General features: G+C 44.3%; 1 protein-coding gene across 4 annotated transcripts in view; it reads left to right on the top strand.

Moving 5' to 3' along the window:
* The window catches only part of Lrguk (leucine rich repeats and guanylate kinase domain containing), a 111,212-nt gene that overhangs the window by 60,118 nt on the left and 25,922 nt on the right, over window positions 1–25,172 (top strand). For 2 of the 4 annotated variants that reach the window (XM_075953987.1, XM_075953988.1), the window contains exons 12-15: window positions 1,711–1,807; window positions 5,667–5,780; window positions 8,035–8,236; window positions 10,452–10,547. In XM_075953987.1, coding sequence (XP_075810102.1) covers window positions 1,711–1,807; window positions 5,667–5,780; window positions 8,035–8,236; window positions 10,452–10,547 — 509 coding nt within the window. Of the gene's footprint in view, window positions 1–1,710; window positions 1,808–5,666; window positions 5,781–8,034; window positions 8,237–10,451; window positions 10,548–16,664; window positions 19,081–25,172 lie in introns of those variants that run through there. The other 2 variants (XM_075953986.1, XM_075953985.1) reach the window with 2 other exon arrangements.

Consider the following 25,172-nt stretch of genomic DNA (forward strand, 5'->3'; position numbering starts at 1 on the left):
TGGTAAATGATTTAGCATGTCAAGCATCTGTCAATTCTCATCTCCTATTTTAGCACTATTAGATAATCTAAAATTCACTTTTATTACCAGAACTTAAAACTGGGAAATCAGAAGGCTGTCATTGGTTTTTTTTTGTCATTGGGGGCCTCAACCCAGCTCCCAAATAAAGACATGGAGACTTATTCTTAGTTACAAATGGCTGGCCTTCATTTAGCTTTTTTCTAGCCAGCTTTTCTAACTTAAATTAACCTGTTTTTCTTTTACATTTTTGCCTCTGGGTTTTTTCCTTTCTTTATTCTATATGTCTGTCTTTCCTTCTTAGTCTGTGGCTCGCCCCTGGCATCTTCCTCTCTCTTTTTCTTTCGTTCTCCTCCTGTTTATTCTCTCTGCCTGTCAGCGTCAGTTATCCTTTCTCATTAGCCTTTCAGCTTTTTGTTAGAATCAGGTGCCTTCTGCAGGGAAGGTGAAACAGATGCAACACATCCTTACATCATTAAACAAATGTAACACATCTCTACATGGTTAAAGGAATATTCTGCAGCATAAACAAATGGAACACATCTTTACACAGTTAAAATAATATCCCACAACAGAAAGATATGAGATCAAGAGTCTGGGGCATTGAGAACTTTGTGTTCTGGTTTTCTGGAGCCAGCACCATCTTGCAGGGTGACCTTGGACAGGTCACATTGGTTGTCAACTTTATAATGGTGGGCTGTTACCACTTCATGCTTTTTACTTTCCCTTGATGTCACAATAAATTCAGCAAATGCCTGCTCTGCGCCAGGTGTTAGGAATGCAGGGACAAAGTAGGGGACCAAGGTCTTCCAGCTGCATAATGTGCTGGGAAGACAGGAAGAACTATGAAAGTAAGTTTCAGTGTAAGGATGTGTATGTGTGTGTGTGTGTGTGTGTGTGTGTATGTGTATGTATGTGTGTGTATTTGTGTATATATACATGTATGTATATGTATGTGTGTATGTATATCTATGTGTATATGTGCATGTGTATGTGTATATATGTATGTATATATGTGTGCTTAGGGATGCTATCTCAAGACAGTGGATAGACAAGGCCTCTCTGGTTAAGAATTCATTCACTACTTGAACTGTGTGTTCCCATAGAGGCTCATGTCTAATTCTAGTACAAAGCCATAGTTCAGGGAGAATGAGGTGTTTCTGCCCTCATGCGGAGGGGGAGATGGGCCCTGAACAAGCAGTTGGGAATGCAGGGGTGTTGGCTGAGGCTGTGGGGGTACGAAGACCTACATACTATACCAGAGGACATGGGGAGGTTGACACTTAAACCTAGTCCTGACAACCAACTGGCCTTGTGGAGAGAGAGGAGAGGAGCTGGCAGGAGATGCTCATGCATCAAGAGAATGTGGAAGCAGCTGGGTGAACAATCAATACTGTGATACTTCTTAAACTGTTCTCATGTGGCGGCAGAGGGGGCGCGTTCCAAAAGGCAATAACTAGGTAAGTAAAAATTGGATATTGATGAGCCAAAACTTGTATAATCCACATAGATGCTTGTGATTAACTACAGCCTAACACTTACTTCTAAGACACTGTTTTCACAATTACATTACTTTATGATTTATGATCTGTGGGTCAGTTTCATTTCTTAAACACCCTTCACAATGAAAGCATTTCCACTGTGACTTTCAAGTCCCTAAGAATGGCTGGCGCTCTGTTTCTGTGACTTCAGGGCCTGCCACACCACACGACCGCCGTACTTTGGTGAAGGGGATCGAGTTGATTATCACTTCATCTCTCAAGAAGTTTTTGATGAAATGCTCAACATGGTAAGGCTGCTCCCTGCTATTTTCTTTTTATCAGAGAAGAGATACATGTTCTTTGTCAGAAATACGACGAGGCTGTGATTTCTAAAAAGATAAAGATGAAACTCTGTGCACTTTGGAAATCTGGTTCAATTTGAACGTTTTCTACACCCTGTTGGGCTCATCTGGAGGGTGGTGCAAATCCCCTTGGCTTTACATGCATTTTCTTAAACAACATTTCTTCTTTCCTTTTACATGGAAGGGAACCCACACAGAGAATGTGTTTCACCAGTTGTAAGTATATGCGAATGCAGCACATACCCGCCCCGACTGCATTACCCTGAAAGGGCATCTCTGGGCACCAAACTCCTAGCAACTCTGTGCCTCTTGCTTTTTCTTCACACGAACCTTACTTTTGCTTCCACCACGGTGTCCTTCCTTCTGTCACCAAGTGAAGCATGCACCGCTTCATACTCTTATGAAGCTTACTGAAGACCAGTCTTTCTTTGTGCCACGAGCAGTCAGCTACCTTTCCTTACCCTCTTTTCTCTTCTTCCTTCCTTCTCTGTCTGTACCCTAAAACAGCAGATCTGGCTAAGCCTCCAGTGTGCACATTATCAGGGGGCATCTAGGCTTGGGAAGTACAATTGCATTAGCTGAGTTTTGAACAACCAACTCTACTGTGGTGTGTGTTCTCAGGGCTCATCTTGTACTCACAGAAATGCAAGTGAACCAGTTCCGTACTCCCTATGCAGCTCTCCCTGCAGCTCTGTCAAAAGAATGTCTTGGACATCAGACGCCTTCTCATAGAACTGTCTTGGTTTATTAAGAGTTTTCTGAAACTTCATATTTCTTTATTTTTTTCTTTTCTCTTTACTTTTTTTTTTGAGGCAGGGTTTCTCTGTGTTGCTTTGGAGCCAGTCCTGGAACTAGCTCTTGTAGACCAGGCTGACCTCGAACTCACAGAGACCCACCTGTCTCTGCTTCCCGAGTGCTGGGATTAAAGGCATGCGCTACCACTGCCTGGCCTGAAACTTTATATTTCTAAACGCCTTTAAAAGAGATTTGAGATTTGCCTTCACAGTACTGAGAAGTATTTCCTCCTTAGGATGGAAGCCCTCTCCCTCTCACCATGAATGTTAGTTTCTGCTCTAGTGGGGCATTTTCTCTGGGAGTTTGGTCTTTCTGTTCTCTAGATGCACCCAATGCTCTCTGGTGTTCATAGCTTATTGGGTCTGTAGTCAAGTTAGTCTGGTTCAGTCCCCAACCTGCGAAATCAGCGCACTTCTAGGCTCTAGTTAGCTTTACAGTTTAGTGCACCACAGAAATCCCCATGTATTTGAGAAGAACTCATTTTTCCTCTTTCTGCCAACATGTATTACTTTGATGCAATTTCCATCAACTTGAGTTTCACCTCCAATCTCCTTTTCTTTAGAGTGTGGCCCTGTTACATGAAGAGAGCTAAGTCTAGAGAGTCGTAGATTCAGGACACATTGTCAGCCTTCTGATCTTGCCCACACTGTCGGCCTCCTGCACATGGAACACCCCTCCACACACCACCCGCCCAGACAGCCAGGCTCTTGTGATAGACACTCTGGCCTGGGCACTCCACACACCGACTGTGAGCAGCCAAACCTAGCTGCTAGCTGGATAAAGCATATGAACCTCCACCCTTTCCCGTGTTCACGCGTCTTTTCAGCCAACACTTCCTCCAACCCACAGACCATTCTCCTACCCATCCACAGATAGCTACATCCACCCTTTCTAGAGGAACCATGCTTAGTCATTTCCCTACAGAAGCACTCCCTCTCCTGTGGAAATGGAACCACTGGAGACTTTGGTTGTGTGGCCATTGCTATTTAACTAGGAAACCCACACGCACTAGGAAATGAAGGGAGTGTGACCAGCCAGAGCTGGGAGAGCTACATCATCTCAATGCTTAACAAATCAGTTGAATGGGATATCTTTTATATTATATGCACAATACAAGGTCTCTTCCAACCATGCATGCTTCCAGAAAGTGTTTATGAGGCCTGTAGAAGAAGTAAACAAACATATATCTGAAAAATTATTCAGATATGCATACACATACAAACAGGGCTCACAATAGAATACTAAGAATTCTCCAGAGAAACAGAACCAGTAAATAGTATCTCTGTGTATATGTGTATATATGTGTGTCTATGTGTATATGTTTATGTATGTATATATACACATACACTTATACACACACATATATGTATATACACATACATATATACACGCACACATGTACACACGTATACACACAACATATATATGTATATATACACACATACACTCATAAGTATACACACACATGCAGATTGGTCTGGTAGATGTATCATCACATGGATGTGGATATTGACAAGCCAGAACTTTCTGTGTGGGGGGGCAGCATGGAGACTTAGAAGGTCCAGCAGTGAAGGTGCTTACTTACCTTTCTGTTCTGTACAAACCTTAGAGGGACTGGGTGCAGTCCACCCACACTTCAGGGCAGTCTGCTTCTTCCAAGTTCACCAGTGTCATTGTTAATCTCACCCCTAAATATTCTCCAAGTTGACCCACGAACTTAACCATCACTCGTGGTAAATAAGCAAACACATGAAAGATAAGCCATAGCCACGTTGTCTCCATTCATAGGTGTACATATTTAAATGCACGCATACGTATGGGAAAGGATCAGAACATTTGTTTCCAAAGAAGAAAGAGATTGTGGCATCGAAAGAGTAAAAGATTGAAGGCATATGTTGTTGGGTTTTTAACTTTGATTATAATGGTTTTCCTCATTACCCCTGCACACATAGTCCCAGAAACCCACCCATCCTCAAAAGGCACCCTGCGTCTCCTGCCTAACCCTCTCTGGCACACAGCCAGGCTGTCGTCTATAGATATCTCCAGAACATCTGGAGCCAGGAGGGTAGCAAGAAGCTCCGATGCTGCTGCTGCTGCTGTTGCTGTTAATGACGACAGTATTAACTCCTGACTGCTTGCTATTTTTAATGAGGCACCAGCCATTTAACAGGGTTGGATGCATCCCCGAACGTTATTTATTTTAAAGCCGTGCGTTTCAGAAGGCACACTTACCAAGGTCACACATTCTTATTCTTTCTGCTGTCACCAGCTCCCCAGTTTCGATTAGGCCTAATGATTTAATAAATAGTCAAAGGAAAAAGTCACAATTTGAAGGGTATATTTTTACCTGCATTTTCTTCTCTTTTCCTTTTGCAAGGGAATGCAGCTGTCACAGGAAATGGGGCTCCAGAATACACAGAGAGGGTGGTATTTAGAGATAAAGGACTACACACGCAGCCATTCTGTTGACTAACATTTGGGGCAGTTTCAATCAAAAGTCGTCTTTAGGAGGAAAACCAGGCTGGGTCTACTTTTCTAAGCTTTTAGGATGCCCACAGCCTTCAGGATTACCTGTTCCTCGTGGCTTATCTTGAAATGCAAGGAGTTTAGGATCGGGGTCCTTTTCGAGAAGCCTGGGATGCTGGCATAGCCGCAAGGGACAGGACAAGCCATCAGTTTTACTCCCTTGACAGTGAAGGTTTGTGGTGTGGATTTGGCAGGAAATAGGTAAACAATTATCATGGTCTGTCCTACCAGAAGCTTCCACCCATAACTTTCCTCAGACATTTTGTATATAGATTATTTCAATAAACCTTATTTTCATCGGGAAGAATTCTGAGTCGCCCCATCAGAGTTTGGTGGTGTCCCACCGCCTGTTACCGTTGTGACGTTCTGTACTTCCTAACACTTTAATTTGTATGGAATTAGGTGAAAGTTAAGACATCAAGTGATTTTATCATTGCATTACAGCACCTGCTATGTGCAAATCTTTGTATTTTTCTAATTCCAGGGGAAATTTATCCTAACATTTAGTTACGGTGACCACAATTATGGATTAAATAGGGACACTGTAGAAGGTATTGCAAGAGATGGACTAGCAAGCTGCATTCATATGGAAATAGAAGTAAGTATTCTTCATTGAGCTGTGAGTACCTGTGCTCGTGTGTGTGTGTGTGTGTGTGTGTGTGTGTGTGTGTGTGGCATGTCAAGTTGGGGCTACAATATCTGGATAACATACTGCTGGGCACAAGAGAGATGCTACAGAGGCATGAAGTGTTAAGTTTATCGTCAGTGTGGGAGGGAAGATCTATGAAAGTCCAGTGACATTTAGGTCATAGCTCATTCAAGACTTACTGTCTCTTCCTCACTAACGCATCCCTCTGCTGTTGCAGCGTGCCTTCATTTATATGGAGTGGGTACAGGCGTGGGTGGCTCCTCCCCACTCGGGACTGTGTCAGCCTGAGTGGTCACTCTGTTCCTTCATTCTTCACAGGGGCAGGGTGGGCAGGCGGTGCTGTCATTTGGCACTGGTTGTTCACTGGATGCAATGTTTTTATACTTCTGCAAGCTCGACTTGCGGGTTTCAGATTTTTGTCCCCCTTCTCAAATTAGAATGTATAGACATTTTTTCAAAATTCTGAACCCATGAATTTCCTATCCTCTTGTCTGAAGAATGAACATGTAACTCAGCCAAACAAATCAGGTCTTTAGTGATGGCTGATTTTTAAAAAAAAAAATACTTTTACTAAGCAATATAAATCTTATGATCAGACAAAATAAGTTAATTAAAACAAACATAAAACAAAACTTCACAAGGCGGTTCTTTCCTGTTGACTGAACGTTAGCTTCGTCTTCCTTTGTAATGCCAGGGGAGGAGACAGTGGCCCCATTTGGCGTCTAGTATTGGTTAACTGTTCCCCACCTTTATTGAAGCTGGGCATACTTGTGTCAGCTCTTTAACTTCCTGTATCATTATCCATTCTTTTTGCAGTTGACTGGTTCTGTACCTTTAAGAAAAGTCTTCTTTACTCTTTAAAAAAAAATCAATTCTAAAAAATATCTGCCTTGGACAGAGGAAACAAAAACTAATGCATGTTTGAGCGAAGCAGTGCTCCGTCTTATTGTGTCCACCTTTTTCCAGTGCAACAGTTTCCTGAGTGAAAGCTCCTGCTTCCCTTTCTGTCCCTCCTGAGAGCTTACCACTCCTCATATCCAGGAGGTCAAATCTATAAACTGCTTTGTTTCCCTGCTTCTCCCCAGCTGAGGTATTTTTTTCCCTGACTGCCCTTGTCACCGACTTTTTCAGACACTGTTTACAAAGCAGCCTGTATTTCTTCCCACTGAATCGTTAAAGCAGAAATTTTGAACTTGAGTTAAACCGATGACGCTAGAACTGAGATGGAAGGGACTTCATAGTCCACTTGGAACAACTCTTCCACATCACCCAATGAGGAAACTTCTGCCCAGAGAGTTTGAGGGATGTGTGCAGAGTCCTTAGGATCTACGAAGCTGAAGTCACAGCCCAGAGCTCCCAGTTTGCAGGCCATACCACGTCACCCTGTGGCCATCTGGTAGCAGGCTGTGCTGACTCTGGTCTCTACCCTCCAGAAAGAGGCTAGAGGACGTGGAACCACAATGGTGTTGGCGGTTATTCCAACCAGTCTTTGAATTTTGCATCTACAATGGGAGGAAGTGTTGGAGGCAGAAGCTCTGGCCCTAGATAAGGGAGGCTAACACTTTGACAAACCATACTTGACAAACCAAGGTAGCCTTGGTGGTTTCTCTCTCTCTCTCTCTCTCTCTCTCTCTCTCTCTCTCTCTCTCTCTCTCTCTCTCTGTCTCTCTGTCTCTCTCTCTCTCTTTCTCATGTGTATGTATGTATGTATGTGTGTCTGTACGTATGTATGTATGCCTTTTTGAGTTGCTGACTTAGCAACAAGAATGGTATCAAAGTGATGAATGGCAGAGGAGTACCAGGGGAGCCTTTATCCCTGGGAAGATCTCTATCTTCTATTGCTTCAAGATACCTACTGAAATATGGAATTGAATTACTCTTTGATAATAACATGGCAGTACTGCCATGAATATCCCCATTTTATGTCCGGCAATTTTCTTTTCTAACAGCCATATTCATTAGAACAATTAACTTGAGGACAACCAGGTGGAATGAATTGTAATGGTTCCTACCATAATTTAATATTTGATGAAGAAAGGAAAGTAATCCAACCTTGGAATATTGATAGGAAAATAGCAGCTGATCCTACAGACAAAATGTGTTCTTCGGTGTGATTCTGTGTGCGTCCTCTGAGTTGTCACCTTCCGCAGTGATGTCCCCAGAGGGGAGCTGCTTCTCATTCGCCTTTTCTCTTCTTTCCCAGGGCGTAAGAAGTTTGAAATATTCCTATTTCGAGCCTCGCTATATCTTGGTGGTGCCCATGGACAAGGAAAAATACGAAGGATACTTACGGAGAAAGGGATTGTTTAGTCGAGCAGAAATTGACTTTGCTGTCTCCAGGGTGGACCTTTACATTAAAATTAATCAGAAATTTCCAGGGTATTTCGATGCAGTGATTAATGCAGGTCAGTAATGCCCAGCAGATTTTTATTTATTTTTTTAATATGCTTTCTTGTTTGAAGTATATAACCACTGCACTTTTAATTTATGCCCTGGAAAGAAAAGTCTTAGGAAACATAGATATTTATTGTAATTAGAAGCTGCAAAAAGCTGCAGAAGGGGGTAAGAACCTGTGAGCTCTCATCTCCCACAGTTTCCATCAGAAGGTTGAATCGTGTTGGTCCATAAAGTTGTGACTAATAAAGTTGGTATAAAATGGGCCCACATAGATTCCTCCCCCTGGGGACACTGCAATAACAAAGATGGATAATATCTCATTTAAAATATATGTTTAAGCTTCTAAAGGCATATGAAGCTCACATAATTTTTATCATAATCTATTTATACAAAGAAATACAACTACTGAAAATACTGGAAATTTGAAAGTATCTGAGTAAAACATTTTCAAAAACTACCTCAGAATAAAGCATGCTATTTTTTTAGCCCAGACATTTTCCAATTTTATCACCACAGAGAAATAAGGAGTGTTTGAGGTAAAGGATATGATAATTACCCACATGTATATATGTGTTGTGTTTCATAAGTGTTTGCAATTATGTAGATTCAAATTTTATCATATAAGCCAGATAGTGGTGGTGCACGCCTTTACTCCCAGCACTTGGGAGGCAAAGCAGGTCAAAACAAAACAAAACAAAAATTATTAAATAAAAAAGGCTGCTAGATTTGGAACAGAAGCCAAAGAGAGAAAGATAGAGAAATTATTGAAATATGGAACTTTCTGTTTTTAATTATACGGTCTCATACATCTGTGAAGGGATGGTAAATGCTGTGTATAGATGAGAAGATACCTAGGAGCCGTGAGATGGCTCTGCAGGTCACACCCACCTGCTGCCAGACCAGTTCACTCCCTCAGACTTGTGAGGTGGAAGGAGAGAACTGGCTTTTAGGGGCAGCGTGTTTGAGACAGGGTTTCTCCACGTAGCCCTGGCTGTCCTGGAACTCACTCTGCAGACCATGCTGGCCTTGAACTCAGAGACCCGCCTGCTTCTGCCTCCCACAAGGCATGTTGGGATTAAAGGCGAGCACCACCACCGCCCAGTGAAAACTGACTTCTGTGACTTGTCCTCTGACTGCTACATGCCGCCCCTCCAACTAATAAAGAAATGCAGTAATTTAAAAAAGGGGGGCTGTTGTGGTACATGCCTTATAGTCTCAACACTCAGGAGGTGCAGGCAGGCAGATCTCCATGAGTTCAGGGCCAGCCTGGTCTACATAGAGTTCCAGGCTGGCCAAGACTGCACAGTAAGACTCTGTCTCAAACAAACAAATAAAATAAATAAATTTCTAACCACCTTTTGGTGAGATATTGGATAGAAAGGGGACATTAAATTGAGCCATATGATATTGTAGTGTTCAACTACTATGCAAATGACAATTTTATATGGTTCATGTAATCGTATTTTCAAACCTCTGAATTTGTTACTGTGTTGTATATCCATATTGGTTTTATACAGCTGCATGCAGATACTCACAGTGAATGCTTAACGCAGTGCCTGCTCAGCAGGTTAGGACAGCCAGCATAGCAGGGCACGCAGTCAGTGCCTGGAGGCTGAGATTAAGGAATCAGCTGAGTTGAGGTCTTGTCTGAAGGCTCTGGGGGAAATCTTAGCACCCGGGTCCCTTTTTATTGGCAGAATGCTTTTCCTTGGGGTGTGGGCCTGAGCTCCCACTTCTTGGCTGGCTGCCTCTTGAAGGCTATGCATAGTCCCTGAGGATTCTCTTTGGCATTGTCTATACAGTTCTGGCCCTCTTCTACCACAAAGAGCGCATTGAATCCTCTCTGTGCTTTGAGCCTCTGACTTCTGATCTGCCACTGACTAGACAAATCTATCCTTCTGTGGCTATGATTTGAGGGAAGCCCCCTTCACGGTAGCCTGCAACACTTGTGCCATTAGTAACCTTAATTATACCTGCACATCCCTTTTATATATGACGTAATGTAATCACGGGCATGAACCCTCTTCATCTCCATGGGTTCTACCCACACGTACGGAGTGGAGACTACAGGAGAGGGAAGTGTCACTAGGCTCATCTAGGATAGTACCTGCCACAGCTGTAATAAAATGGGGTGCAGTTAGCAAACCAGTTCGCTTGCCATTGATCACTGACTGTGTTTGGACATGATCCTGGTATATTAAGATGTTCTCTTGTTTGTTGTAGACGATCTGGACATTGCCTACAAAAAGCTAAGTGAGCTCATTCGAGAATACCTGGGATTGACCGAGGAAGGCACTAAGGATTTGGCTCCAACTACAGGTACCAGCCAGTTTCCTCTGTATCAAGTTTATTCCCTTTTGTTGCTTGGGTATTCATTAGCTCGGCTAAAGCTGGTTCGCACTATTTACTTCCTGCATTTTTTCTGGGGTGTAGGAATCAGCCCTTTGGGTGTGTAACTCTGAATGTCTCTATGCCTGTAGTGGGACACTCCCCCACCCCCAGGGAGACAGACACTAGGCAGTGCCTTGGATGTGGACAATAGAGAAGAGTTGGTCTCATGCTCAGAACTCAAAAGTTCTTCCAAAAGTCTATTCCCTTATGGAACTAGAGTATCGGACCTATCAAGTATCTATTTAGTCTAAGAATTTTAGTGTAAGAGTTTTTTTCCTCTTTTTCTTTGGACTGCCAGTCCTGAAAAAGTTGCACTGCAGACAACAGTGGGTACTCACTGGCCAGAACATGTGATGGAGGGGGAGGGGCTAGCTCTACTGCTCCCTTGGCCAAGCTGCCTAGCTGTTCCGGGCTTCAGCTTCTCCTCCTGAAGAATAGAAACCACACTTCCCTCCTGCCTTGTGGACCCTGAGCAGCAAATGCCGAGGGATGTGTGAGAGCCTTGACTTGGAATCTGGGCATTCTGAGCCTAGAATTTGGGGACATGACTACTCCGAGATGTATTTAAAATGTTCACCCCATTCATAGCAGTGCCAACAGCTGACACCCCCGGAGTCCAGGGATGGCTGAGTGGGTGAAGGAGACATTGTATACAGTCATTGATGTTATTTCCTCTTTAAAAGGGAAGGAAATTTTGACACACGCTATTACATGAACCTTGAAGACAGTGTGGTGAATTAAAGGATCAGAGAGGAACAGATACCATACGGTTGTCTTCTATGAGGTATTTAGAGCAGTCAAATTCACAGTCAGAAAACAGAAATGGAGATGAGAGCCAAGTGGAGGATGGAGCATTGTTGTTGGATGGGTCGAGTTTAAGATTGCAGAAGATAGAATGAGCTCCGGAGCTGAACAGTGAGGATGCCACAGCAATGTCAGTGACTTAACGCATCGAATAGTACTCACTACGTGGGGGAAGATGGCAAACTGTCTGTACCGCTACCACAACAGGGATCTTTCCTAAAGGTCCCTCCGGGGCAGAACTGCAGTCACACAGACGTATTTGCAGTGTGGTGGTTCCTCCTAGGATCCTGTTTGCCTGGTGGCGCTCTGACAGCCTGTGACAGAGTTCAAACTCTCCAGCTTACTGCACTGTGTGCGGTTCTGAGCACTCTTCTTAGGTCGCTTAGTCCTTGCATTTCGGGCTGAGGTCAGCGCAGCACCAGTAAACTCACGGTTATTAGCAGACTTTCCTGCCGTGAGTGTCTCGTGTGTTAAAGGAACTAAGGGACGGCATGGCAAACAGAAAATACTTGAAGTAAGCCTGGTCTATCAAATAGGCTTCACTCCAGTGCGCCTAGTGCGGTTTGAACCTCACGGAGCTTTCTCTTGAGGAAACAGGGCTCTCTTTGCTTTTAATTCCTTGCCATCCAAGCAACCTTGTGATGTTTAATTTAGTCTCCTGGGTGGCCCTGGCCCCCGTGGAGGCTGTACCTTACGTGAGAGCACACTGCCCTGCTCCCTGTACCCGAGCCATGTCCCACTGTAAATTAATAAATTGGCGTGCTGGCTTTTACATCACTCTCTTGTGAATTTGGATAAACACCAAGTCCCCCGAGTAACCGAAAAATGGTCCTGATCTGCATGGTGCTTCTGAACAGAGGAGCAGTGAGCAAGGCCTAGCACAGCAGCCACAGCCTCTGCCATACTGTTCTGTAGCTCTTCTTATTTCTACAGTGATCAGGACCTTGACTATAGCATGCAGTTACTCTGGCAAATTAAGAGGCAAGGTACTGTGTGCACAGGACAATAGACTCCCGCTTTAAAGCATATAATAAAATCTTACTTATTTGGAATAATTAGGTTAGGCTTATCTGATTTAATGAAAGGTATAAATTATAGAATTCATAACAATGTCACAACTCTCAGAAACACTTACTAATCGAAACCGAAGCATCTAGTTATTGAATAATGGAAATCTAGCTTGCAAAGTAGACAGGATGGATTGCCATCAATCATCAGATCTATATCCTCGACAGAACCTGATTTTCTGAAACAGACCGTGTTTTCTTAAGGCAAAAACCTTATCTCATGTTTACAGTTAATTTGCAGAGGGAGTTATTTTTTTCAGCTGATAATTAAAGATAAACTTCCTCTTCAGTGACAGTGCACACATCAGACAGTATTCAAGGGAGGATATCTGAAATGCTAATGAATATAGTCCTCATTAATAAGCTTTTAGGGTATCTCTGGTGCCCCCAAGGAGCCAAGCCAATGGCTTCTGTGAATGCCAGGACTGTGAACTCCTTGCCAAGGGTGAGGGTCACCTGGCTATAGGGTCAATGCAGACGAGTGGGGCCTGTTCTTGTTTTGTTTCTGCTGCTGTGGTTAATTGCCCTGACAAAGAAGCAATTGGGAAAAAGAGTCTCACAATTTCAGGCAATAGTTCATCACTGTGCAAAGTCCAGGCAGCAGCCACTTCAAGCATCTCATCACATCACGTCTACTGTCAAGAACATAGAGAAATGGATGAGTGTGTCTCGCTTGCTTGCTAGTCCTAAGCTTGACTCCTCTGTGCTTACATAGCTCAGGAACCCCTGCCTAGAGAATGGGGCGTCCACAGGGAGCTGCTGAGTTTTCTCACACAGTTAACATGCAGTCCCTCACAGACAAGTCCACAGGTCAACCCAATGTATACAATTCTTCACTGAGACTTTCTTCCCAGGAGAGTTTAGGGTTTGTGTCTTGTTGACAAAAATAATCATCATGGGGCACAGACTTAATTGCCTCCCCCTAAAACTGTAAAGACTCCATGAAAAGGGAGCAGAAGTACCATCCTCGGCCTAGTTGGGGCCTTGCCTCTTTACCTCTATTCTGGGGTGAGTTGTTCAGATCTCTTTTCTATGATATATGTCATATATATTCATTTGTTATATATTCATATATATGTATGTGTGTGTGTGTATATATATATATATATATATATCCTAAAAACTAAAACAAACATCTTAGTATAGGGGATTTAAAAAATAATTAAAATGTCAAAAGAGAGAAAGTGAAATAAATATTTACAATTCTATGAGAGGTTAGTCTGAACAATTGCATAACTGACTGGATGGGTGTCTGAACCCTTACTTTTCTGTCTTAAATTTATGAATTTGCAAAATCATCTTTTTCTTAAAACATAAAAGAAAACTGTATGCAATATTGTGACGCGTTACTGAAGTCGGGCTTGGAGAGCTGAGGCTTTCCCCAGCTGGATTATGGGTATCTGTGTGTTGAGCTTCAGTACAAACAGAAATCTTATGCCCATGGCACCATCTTTCCAAAAGAGATAGTCTGGTGCCAGTGCAACCTAAAGACAATTCCCAAATATTTGGAGTAATAATATACGGCTTCACCCCTGGGAATCATAAGCTGCTCGCCTGTCACTGGGAATACAGTGATAACGTCCAGGTCACAATGAGGATGCAGAACAGTGAGAGAAAACCCAAGAGCTGTGTGCTCCGAGGAAAGCATCCACCACCTAAGCTTAGAGCGGTGAACCTTCACCAGGATGGGCTAGCTGAATTATCACCGAATGCATGCATTACTAGCTTCAGGTTTTTAGTGCAGAGAAGCTCCTACGACTTTAAATGCACCATCAATCTTAAATGCTGACCAGTTAAGTGCAGAACTGTCCAGTTTTTCCCCAGGGTAATGTAGGAAATATTTGTTTTTAAAGCATGAAGTTAGCAGTATAGTTTCTATGAAGTAAGGAGACACTCACTCATTTGCAGCTCGGTGCAAGGGTATGCTCACCCTCCGTCTCTATAGAGCAGTGGTTCTCGGCCTTCCTAAAGCTGCGACCCTTTAATACAGCTCTTCATAAAATTATTTTCACTGCTGCTCCATAACTGTAATTTGCTACTGTTATTAATCATAATGTAAACAGCTGTGTGTTTCCATGGTCTTAGGCAAGCCCGTGGAAAAGGGTCATTTGACAAAAGGGGGCGCGACCCACAGGCTGTCCCGGCCCGCCACTGCTTCCAGCGAGCCTTTAAGGCAGGGGAGCTAATGAGCAATCTGAGTTCTTGCCATAAAGGTTATGAAATGAAATTATATTTTTCCTATTTCTGATTAATGATAAAGGAAAAAATGGAGCAATTTGCCAGTCCATAAAATGGCACTTTTATCTTCTAGTAAAGGGCATGGTGTCAGTTAACCAAATTTTCTAAATCGTTAAATCATCAAAGTAGAAAAAGAAAACCTGAATGTAAAAGGAGAGAGAGAACCTTCAGCACCGAGTGTCACTGGCCTTTTGCTTTGCTTTGTAATTCGTTTACATGTCTTGCATGCATCGTGTAAGCATACATAATTTGCCATTTTTTATCCTTTAGAACTTTTTGCGTTTATTTCCGTGTGTGCGCGCGCATGTGTGCATGTGTGTGCCACAGCATGTGCATGAAGGCAAAAGGACAACTTGTGGGAATTGATTGTCCCCTCCAGCACGTGGGTTCCAGGGATCAAACTTGGGTCATTGATCTTGGCAGCAGGAGCTTTAACCACTGGGTCGTCTTGCCAGCTCCAGTTTGCCATTTTAATTACGTTAAGTGTGAATTTCAGCGCCATTAACTACTTTCTCAGTGTTGTGTAACCATCACTACCACCGATTTCCAAAGCTTTTCACTGCTTAAAAAAGAAACTATAGGGGCTGGGGAGATGGCTTAGTGGTTAAGAACACTGACTGATCTTCCAGAGGACCTGGGTTCAATTCCCAGCACCCACATGACAGCTCACAACTGTCTGTTACTACAAGATCTGACACCGTCCCACAGACATGCATGTAGGCAAAACACCAATGCAAGTAAAATAAAAATAAATTATTAAGAAAAAAAAATGAAGTCTATACTCAGTAGCCATCCCCTACCCCTGGCAACCTCTGACCTACTTTCTAGTCTCTGTAAATTTACCTGTTTTAAATTTAACCTTGTTTCTTGTCTAAAGTTGTGTTTTAGTTTGTATCTGTGGTAAATTTGGTGATAAAAACGATGAACAGAGGGTGGCATTAGAAGCCTCATGGGGGAGGCGGTTCACTCAGCCCACTTGTCCCCGTCCACTCTCAGGAGATGTCTAGTTTGACTGGGTACAAAAGAGGACCAGACTAGAAAGGCACATTGTGAATCTAGAGTAGCACCCACCCACCCCTCGTTAGTGGGGGGACAGTGGTCAGGGACACATTTACTGCTCGAGATGGACCACTCTGGGGCCACCAAAGTCTCCCCCAAGTTGAACTCAGAGTAGTTTCTTCAAGGTTGCTCCAGACTGATGCGTCATGTCTGACCACTGCACGGTTCAGAGCTATGCTGTTTGGGCCGGTGTGTAGGTCCCCAGAAGGATGTCAAGGCTTCTATCATTTATACATGAGTGCCAGATGGGGGTGACTGTGTCCAGGACACCAGAGAACTCTAAGAAGATGTGACTGAGGGAAACAGGCCCTCTCTATAGTACCAGTATTGCCAGTAGCATCTGGGAGCCATTTCTGGAGCCAGGGAGATCTGGGTGATGGTGAACTTGAGGATAGCAGAGTGGACCCTTGATCTTCAGGAACAGACCCTGGTGTCTTAGGCCGTCCTTGAACCCATGCCTTCCGTCTCCCGTTCCTTTCCCACTGAGCTCCTGTTGGACGCCGAGCCTCGAGGGTGTTAGTAAAGAGACAGGACTGCTCTCAGTGGTCACAGCTTACGTCTTAACTGTTAACCAGCAAAACCAGCCAAAACCAGTCTCATTCATCTGGAAACTCTCTTTACCACCCACAGATCCAAACTCGGTTTCGATCAAATTCTGAATGCTTATTCATTAATGTTTGTTTTTTTCAGTTCCCTAGAAATGGTCCTAACGTCTTTCAGAGAACTGTAGCTACTTAGTCTCCACAAGGAAAAGGGAAGTCCTACCTGGGGTTTTCTTTTAAAGGTCCTTTGTGCGCCACAAAGGGAAATGGGCTTTTTTTGTTGTTTTATTTCTGGCAGTAAGGAGTCTTCGTAGCTAACTCTCTTTATATTAAAGCAGGGGCTCCCTCTAACAAGAAGACCATCTCTGGGGTCCCGGCACATCTGGTCCCCTCCCCCAGGCGCTTGGCAAGACTGCAAGCAGACGGCCAAGACTCAGAGGCTCTCCCGGAAGTGCAGACTCTTGCAACGACCTCTGAAAGTCAGAACCCAGCTCCCCCACAGAGCCAAGAGTTAACTGAGGAGGGAGAACCCCCTAAGAAGGATCCTTCTCCCATCAGCCACCTGGATCCCCCTCAGGAGGTCAGTTCTTCAACCCTTGGTATTCCTCAGGAAGCCCAAGACATACCACCAAAGGAGAAGGAAGGGGATGGCGGGCCAGCCGACCTTCCTCCGAAGATAACCACTGACATGGACGGCTGTGAAGATGAGCCTGGACCACATGAGGTAGAAGCAGAAGGACAGTCTTCTACTGTTGCCTCTCAAGAGCCATCACAGCATCCTGACCCCTCCCCCCGACCCAGACCTCAGTCAGACCAGGATAAGGAATCCGGAGAGCTCAAAGGAGCCCCTAGCAAGCCACCCCTCTCTGAATCTGCACAGGGACCTGACCCAGCTTCTGTGCAGGATAAGGGAACTGAGCCAACCAACCCTGTGCCCAGCAGTTCTGCTCACAGTGCTTCAGAAGATCCTACCCCCTCTGATGTGGTGAAACCCGCTGGGGGCTCTCAACCACCTCCGAAGGAGGGAACCCCCAAAGCAGAAGTTCCCCGGGCTGGTACTCCTTACCCAGAAATTCCCCCTCCCCAGAACTCATCCACAAACTCAAAACATACCCAGGTCAGGGAACAGCCAGTGGCCTTGCTCCCTAAGAGCCGGCTGGCTCCTACCAGGCTTCCCCAGCCCCAGACCCTGGCTCCTCTCCAGAGCAGAAGACCCACACCCAAGCTTCTCTCTCCCAGCAGGGAAGAGACTTTGGGGACGAGCTCAGATCAGACCCCAGCTCCATCTCCAAGGTCTCTTCCAACTCAGGATGGAGACCCCAGTAAGCTTCCTCCCATCAGCCCTCCCCAGTCCAAACCACCCCCAAACCCAAGCCCTGACACAGCCCACAGTCCACAGCAAGCCCACGTTGGGAAAGGCAGTGAGATGAAGCTCCCGCTTATCAGCCCGCAGGAACAAGCCCAGCGGCACTCCCCCAGTGCTCCCCAGGAAGAGGAGGCACCCAAAGTCCGCCTCCCTCATATTCCTGCTCCCTCTGTGGAACCTCAGCCGCCTCAGAACACTGGGCCAAGGTCTGCTTCGAATCCTACAAAGGAGAAGAAGACTCCTAAAGTAGGCCATGCCTCCAGCAAGAAGATTCCAGATTTGCAGGCCTCAATTCACAGCCAGGAGGCTGCTAAGCAGAAAGACGCTAGGGAAAAAAACCTCAGGCAGAGAGAGATAGCTAAAGGGTCGCCACACCCAAGAAAGATGCCAGCGAGAAAGTCTCAGACTAACCAGCAGTCAGAGTCCCATAGTAAGCCAACTCCTAGGAATGTGTCTGTCCCGCTTGCCACCACGTCCCCTCTGAGCCACGCTGAAGCAGCGCCAGTAGACCCCCAGAACCGGGAGGAGAAAACCCACAAAGCCCACCATTCCAGAAAGAAGGACCTGGCTCAGTCTGTAGGTGCATCCCAGAACCCAGTAATGTCTGAAGGGGTAGTTCAAGAAAATGAGATGGCCTTCGGTGAGAATCAGCCAACCCGAGAAGGTCAACCCCCGCAGCCCACCGCCAAGTCGGCACAGGAGGGTTCTGCTCCTGCGGTGCATCCTGGGGGAAGAGAACAGCCTCAAAAGAAGGAAAGGTCTCAGAAGAGAGAGGGGGTGAGGAAACCTCCAGAGCAGGAGACTGCAGCCCCTAGCCAGCCGCAGACCAAAGAGACCCAAGCCCACAGAGACACCAGTGAGCTCAGACAGGGCTACGCCCAGAGGCACAACATCCTTATGTCTAAGCAGCAACCCAAAGAAAAACGAACTCGAAAAAATGGGGCTGTGCCAGAGAACAGAAGCCCTGCTGCTGCCCCCCAGAATCAGGTGTTAGAGGAGGAGCAGGGCAGCCGGACAGGAAGACTCCGAGCCAGGGGCAGCCAGAGCATCAAAGTTTAAGCTGAAAAGCTGTGAGGTCTGGTGCTGTCAGGCTTGGAGATGCGCCTCTGGTGCTGGTTTCCTTCTGCCACCACCAGTCAACGCCTTGCCTGGGGTGGGAGGTCTCAGAAGCCTTTGTAGCTCTGTTCCCCTTGTGGCAGCAGCCTGGGGAGACAGCTGGTTTGTTGCTGGTGCCATCAAGGGGCTCGTATGAATTTCAGTAGCACTGATGGCTGAAGAAGGGCAAATTACCATAATGTTTTGTTTTCTTCATTAGAAAAGCTCACTTCTAGGCTGGAAAATTTCTAATTTCTTCATGCTTTTTGCATTATTGGAGGGGCCTGCAGAAAAAGAAAAACAAACAAACAAACAAACAAACAAACAAAAAAACCCTTGCTGTTTTTTAGAGATTCCCAGCACGTTCACTTAACTCGTGAGGACCCATCTCTGCGAGCCAGGTACTGGCCAGTCAAGCACTCGAGGTCTGAATTGGCATCTGTTTTGTTTGTACATTTCAAAACGAGTGTCTTCTTTCTGTCTTTGAATAGAAATCTCACAGTCCACGTCTTCAGTATGCCAAAGCATAAAAGAATGTGTGGGGAGGAAATTCAGGGGAATCGGTTTTTCATTCATCTCTCCATATTTATTGTTATGTTATACTTCTGGCAATGACTAAGGGACGGCCAAAACCAGCCTATTGGAAATCTATTAGATGAAAGTATGTGTTCTTCTCACACAACCAAACTGTGGGAAGGGCCAGGGTGCAGCCGTCTCTCAGAGGCAAGGGGCCAGCTACTGATCATCACCAAGGTTCTCGTCATCTTCCCGACTAAGCAAGAGTCTAGACTGCCGTCATTTCTCACCTCTGCCATTCTCCACGCTGATTCCAGCCTTTGAACTGCAAATGGTTGTATGTCATTCTCTCTGCATAGCAGGGACATGCCCGCCAACAGCTCTTAAGTTACATCTGGTGGTATCTCTCACCACTGCTACAACGGGATTCATCCAAATCATCCTTAATCCTGAGTTTAAAAAGAACATCCAGAGAAAGGCTGATTGCCCCGTTGGATCAAGCGTTCATTTAGAACAATCAGCTCTGGCCTGGGCATGGTTATCATGACCTATCACCCACTGAGTTCACTGCTCCATACGGAGACTATGTTTCCAGGAGGGATAATTGCAGTCTACTGCAATTCTACTCTTTAAAAAAAAGTTAGAAGATGATCATTGAGTCCTTACTGTGTGTACAGGCAATGTATCGAAGCTCTGTCTGATATCCCATATTTAGTATATAGCCAGTGACTAGTGCCTGTGTTTTATCTTATACAAAAGGTACGTGCTCACAAACCTGTATGAATAGCAAATATCATCTCAAGTGCAATAGAGGACACTGATATTTTTAAAAATCAGCGACATAGGGAGTGAACAAGGCTCTTCTCAGAACTATGGAATATTAGTGGTTATTCTCTGATTTATCTGCCTTCTCTAAGATAAAAGTTATAGGATGATTTTTAAGTAATTTCTAATTACTGAGTGAAGTCATCACCAAGAAGGCTTTATTGAGCATTTTCTATGTACCAGACAAAGCAACGGTTGCTAGGTATAGCATAAGATGATGCCGGTACTTCAGGGAACTATGACAAAACGGCCCATGACTGCACCATGTAATTGGGGTACCTGGAGATGCCAAAGCCGGCTTAGCTGTAGTTGGCATCCCACGGGTAAGAAAACCTGATCGTTTACTTTTCTAGATTGTTGTAAGGGCACTCCCTCTCGGAGTGCCAAGGAAGGGCACCGAGTTCCACCTCCTAGAACTGCACCAGGAAACACTTCAGAGAGAAGCTCGTCCCTCAGCTGAGGCTTCAGGGCTGCAGAACTGGTCAGTAGACGGATGCAGGAGGAGATGCTTGCTGTTGCCTAAATGCACAGGCAGGGGAAGATAGTGTCTCCTTAAACCCAGCTGCCAGGTGGACCACAGGCCAATCTAATCTGTGACGGGTCTTTGGAAGCCTCATCTTGATACAACATGGGGAGGGCAGAGTGCTTAAATTTGTACTTTAGCGATAAAGATAAGGAAGACAATGCTAGAGACAGAACGACCCACATGGCACGACCGGAGTTAGGATAGGGCTAGTAAGGGCCTGGAAGATGGCACTGCTGTCAGGGAGGTCAAAGCCGGTTGGTAATTAGCTTGGCTGTGGAGAGGGTAGATTATGAAAGACAGCAAGCAAAGAATTGCCCCCCCCCCTTCTTTGAGACCATCTCATTATGTAGCCCTGGCTGGACTAGAACTTGCTATGTAGATCAGATTGGCTTTGAACTCACAGGAATCCACCTGTCTCTGCCTCCTGAATGTTCAGATTAAAGGTGTGCACTGTGATGCCCAGTACACCGTTCATTTTCTATATATAGAGATTGGGATGCTTTGTGGGCTGGAGCCTCGCCTGGGTTTGAGTTTTGGAACCATGTTGGGGTGTCCTCTTTGGCTGCTGTTTTGGAGATGTTTGGAGCTGCATTTTTCTTTAGTGTCTGAGTGAGATGCATTATGCAAGGTTCCCTCTGCTGCGGAGGAGGCTCTAACCCCTGGGATTCACAATAAGACAGTTTTTTTTTTCTTTTTGGTTTTCTGTGGTTTGAAGTTTTATTCTCTGCTGTTGGACATTTTGAAAGGAGAGCGAAAGCCCGTTGTCTCTGGGAGAGGCTTTTACTACTAGTATTGATTATCTTGCCACAAGGAAAAGCTTCACTTTTTCAATGCAGAGCATAAATATATAAAGTGACCGCTTTCCATCTACACTAACAGGCAAAGTTCACATTGCTTCCGCCTGGGGTTTATCACAAAGCAATCCTGAGAGAGAGAGAAAAGCCATGGTGGGCTTTAAAAGTCACCGCGTTCATAATGTCACCTTCTTATGGAAGTCTGGTGTTGAGCATTCAGTTCAACAGAGAGCGCTTCCACCAGCTGTAAGAGCCTTCTTCACGTATGTAAAGAGCCAAGCCCCCTAAAGATAGAGAAGACACAATCAAACAGCTCACAAAAGAGGAAGTAAAAATGTCCAATAAGCATGTCAGAAGCAACTTAACCTCACTCTAAATTAAAGCAGAACAGACTTTTTGATACCAGATATAAAACAGATAAAGCTTTATTGGGTGAAGTGTTGGTGTCAACAGTGAGGAAGCAAATTGGCTTGCCTTTTCTGGGGAACAGTTTCCCACTCCGTCAAAGAGTTACACTTTGCAGACCTTTAATCTGATCATTTAGATCCAAGAATTATGATGAGGAAAAGTATGTAAGAATGTTCATACCAAATTTTATAATGAAGGTTAGCAATACTCCACGTAATGGGATTTTTGAAATACATTTACAACACAGCCATCTGCTAGAGGCATCTGCCTGGTGTTGCCCTTATAATACTGTAGACTCTTTACTTAGAAGATAGTGTTCATTACACATGAGGAGGAAGGGGATTAAGGAGGCAGTCAATGTGGCTCTTGTGTTGGCTATGGGACACTAGATTGAGATTAGTTTTCTTCTCTTGTTTATGTTTTTGGTATTTTCTACAAGTTCATGTTTATTCAAAAAGGGAAAACAGAATTAACGCATGTACACACACACACATACACACACACACACACACTTTGGAGAGCTGCCATGTCTATATGACATAATAAATGACTTTCTGAGAGTCAGATGGCTTGCAGAAAAACAGAGCAGCCTCCTCCAGACATGAGGTGCATCATCTTACAATGGAGCCTCCGTGTGTTGGGCGACTTCATAGAGTGGATGGAACCGAAGTTTCTCTTTCTGGTTTATGGTTCACTTACAACAACTGGTCTCCTTGTTATGAAGAATCCAGCTGCCTTTTGCATTAAGTAGCATGCTTTTGTAGTGGAAATGGAGTGGTCCTTGTATTCATTAGCTCACTGGCTTAAAACATTTTTGAGCAAGCTCCATAGGGAGAAGAGTACATTTCACAGTTATCGCAGCCCAGAAAGCACATCCACATATAGGAAATAATTTTATTACACTTTTCATAGATGATGTACTCACATTTTCTATGGTGCTGAGTTTAAATTTTTTAAATTCAGGTTGTAGCTCACTAAATCAGTTTTACAATGTAGTTTGTACTCTACTGAGCCTTCTGGATCTCTACTTTGTCCTGTTCCTAGGGCCTGCTTGCCAGGTCACCTACTTTCTCTATCTGCCTTCAGGTTGGTTGGATAGGCTAACCTCAACTTACTCTGAATTCTTCTCTGAGAACAGGATCTGGTATATTGGCAGTTAAATCTTTTGTTATTGGTTGGCCTTAGGCTGGATATTATCCTAACTTCCTATACATAGCTATAAGTTCTTTTATAAAGCTTACAAAACACTTTAAAACATGTTTGATCAGTGGTGATGCTCCCAGTAAGTAATTAGACAGCTCCCTTGCCCTTAGCTCCATGGCAACCCTCTAAACAGCACTGTGATAATAAAGGAGCCCCCAAATTTCCCCTTGAGGTCATTGAGGTGCTGATATAGTACCTAGCACGATATGTTCATAAGTGAGTTTACATGCATGGTAGGGTTTGAGAGACTAACTTTAGTAATGACGTTTTCACGTTGACTAGGCATCCTAAAAGAGAGCAAATGCCTGCCCCTCTTTTGTGTGTTGATGGTAGGTACTGTTAGCAGAGTAGACCCATAACCTTAAAGCTGACTGTAGGATGACCATCACAAGCAGCCAAAGCTGAAGGTCTTCTGTTAATGATAATAACATTAGAAAGCATCAATTACAAATAACACTGAATGTCAAAATAATCTTTGGAAACTCAGTCTAGTCAGGAATAAATGAAGGAATATGCTAAGGCACCCAGAACAATGTCTGCCCCATGGCAAGTCAGTACCAAGATGAGCATTTGTTAGCCCTACCATGTAAACAGCCAGAAAATATTGCATTTGGTCATGAATTAGAATAGGAGAGCGTGTCCTGTTTGAACTAGGTGGAAGTGTTTGTTAAATGAAATTGTCTTCTCTGGAAATCCCTTTGTGACTTCAGCCATGGCTAAACTAAGGAGCTTAAATAAAATCAGAACGATATTAAAAAGAAATGGTAGTTCAGCATACTGCTCCTAAGAAAGAAGGCTCCTTTGCTGGGCATTCACAGGCTGCCTGTGTCTGCAGAAGACAAGGAGAGGCATCAAATCTGAGGTGATGGTCAATTCCCTTCTGACACAAACATCCAGCACTTAGGAGAGCAGCTGGCGTGTAGTGCGCACTCAGTAAATGCTATCTGTTCCTTTTATTGTTGTGTATTCTACTGGGCATTTAGCACATGCTGTCACATTCTGTGTAATAAATACATTTATGTGTTTTCTGTTCGTGGCGGGTTGAGATGAAGTCTGGCTTTTACTTCTAGATCTACCAACCCTCGGTTTTTGAGAACAAAGCTAAACTGAAGAAAAGCAGGAAAACCTTTGTTGGGGAAAGCGACCAATGAAGTGGGGACTTGGGGACAGTTGCTCAAAAGGCTAAATAGTGGCCAGGTGCAACAGCACGTGCCTGGGTACCAGCTACTCCAGAGGCGGAGAAAAGAAGCTCCCTTAAATCACGGGAGGCTAGCAAACAAGGGATGTTTCGGCTGGTGGCAATGCAGTGCATCAGCAAGATTTATTCAAGCATGTTGGTCAACGCAGAGGAAACTTTCAGCCTGTGCTAAAGCTCCCTGTAGGTTTCTGTCCCTCCCTGCCTGTCACTGCTTCCTCTCCTTGTCTCCAGCTTCCTGTAGGATGCAGCTTAGATACTAAGTTTCCACTCTTGACATTTGGTCCCCTCTCCATTTTATTTCCTTCAAAGCATCAACTAACAACTTCATGACAAACTTACTCATTTTGTAAAAAGATCTGGCATTACCATAGCTTTCGTCAGAGTGTTCTGGAGTCGGTGTCTGGATGTTGGCTTGTTAGTTGAGCTCCACGGAAGACATTACACAAAACAAAGTCCAGAAGGAAGAAAAGGTTTCAAACTTTATTTTCACTGTGTATGAATATTTTTTCACAAGCGTTCTTTTTTTCCTGGTGTGGAGTCTGTTTCTGTTTAAGTAGCTGGTTATCCCTCTGCGAGGACACCAAAGAATAGAGCATCCCACTCTTCCAGTAGTTTAGCAGATATATTCATCTTGCCATAGAAACATGAACATTATTACTCTATTTCATTGGACTGAGGAGATAGCTTTCTGCGTAGTATCCTATTTTGCTATGGAAAATTATCATGGGTATTATACGAAATGAATTTTCTGCTTGCTGTTATTCCTTTCTCAGAACACAAACAGACATGATGTGATGCAATGCAATTCTGTCTTGGAAAAAAATAGCTTCTTTTGGTTCCTCCAGCTTTGTGAAAATACTCCCTAATGAACTCATTGCTTTTCTTTACTTTCTACCACAAATTGTGTAACTA

Source organism: Microtus pennsylvanicus, chromosome 19 (assembly GCF_037038515.1).
Source record: "Microtus pennsylvanicus isolate mMicPen1 chromosome 19, mMicPen1.hap1, whole genome shotgun sequence".
In the NCBI taxonomy this organism is placed as follows: Eukaryota; Metazoa; Chordata; class Mammalia; order Rodentia; family Cricetidae; genus Microtus; species Microtus pennsylvanicus.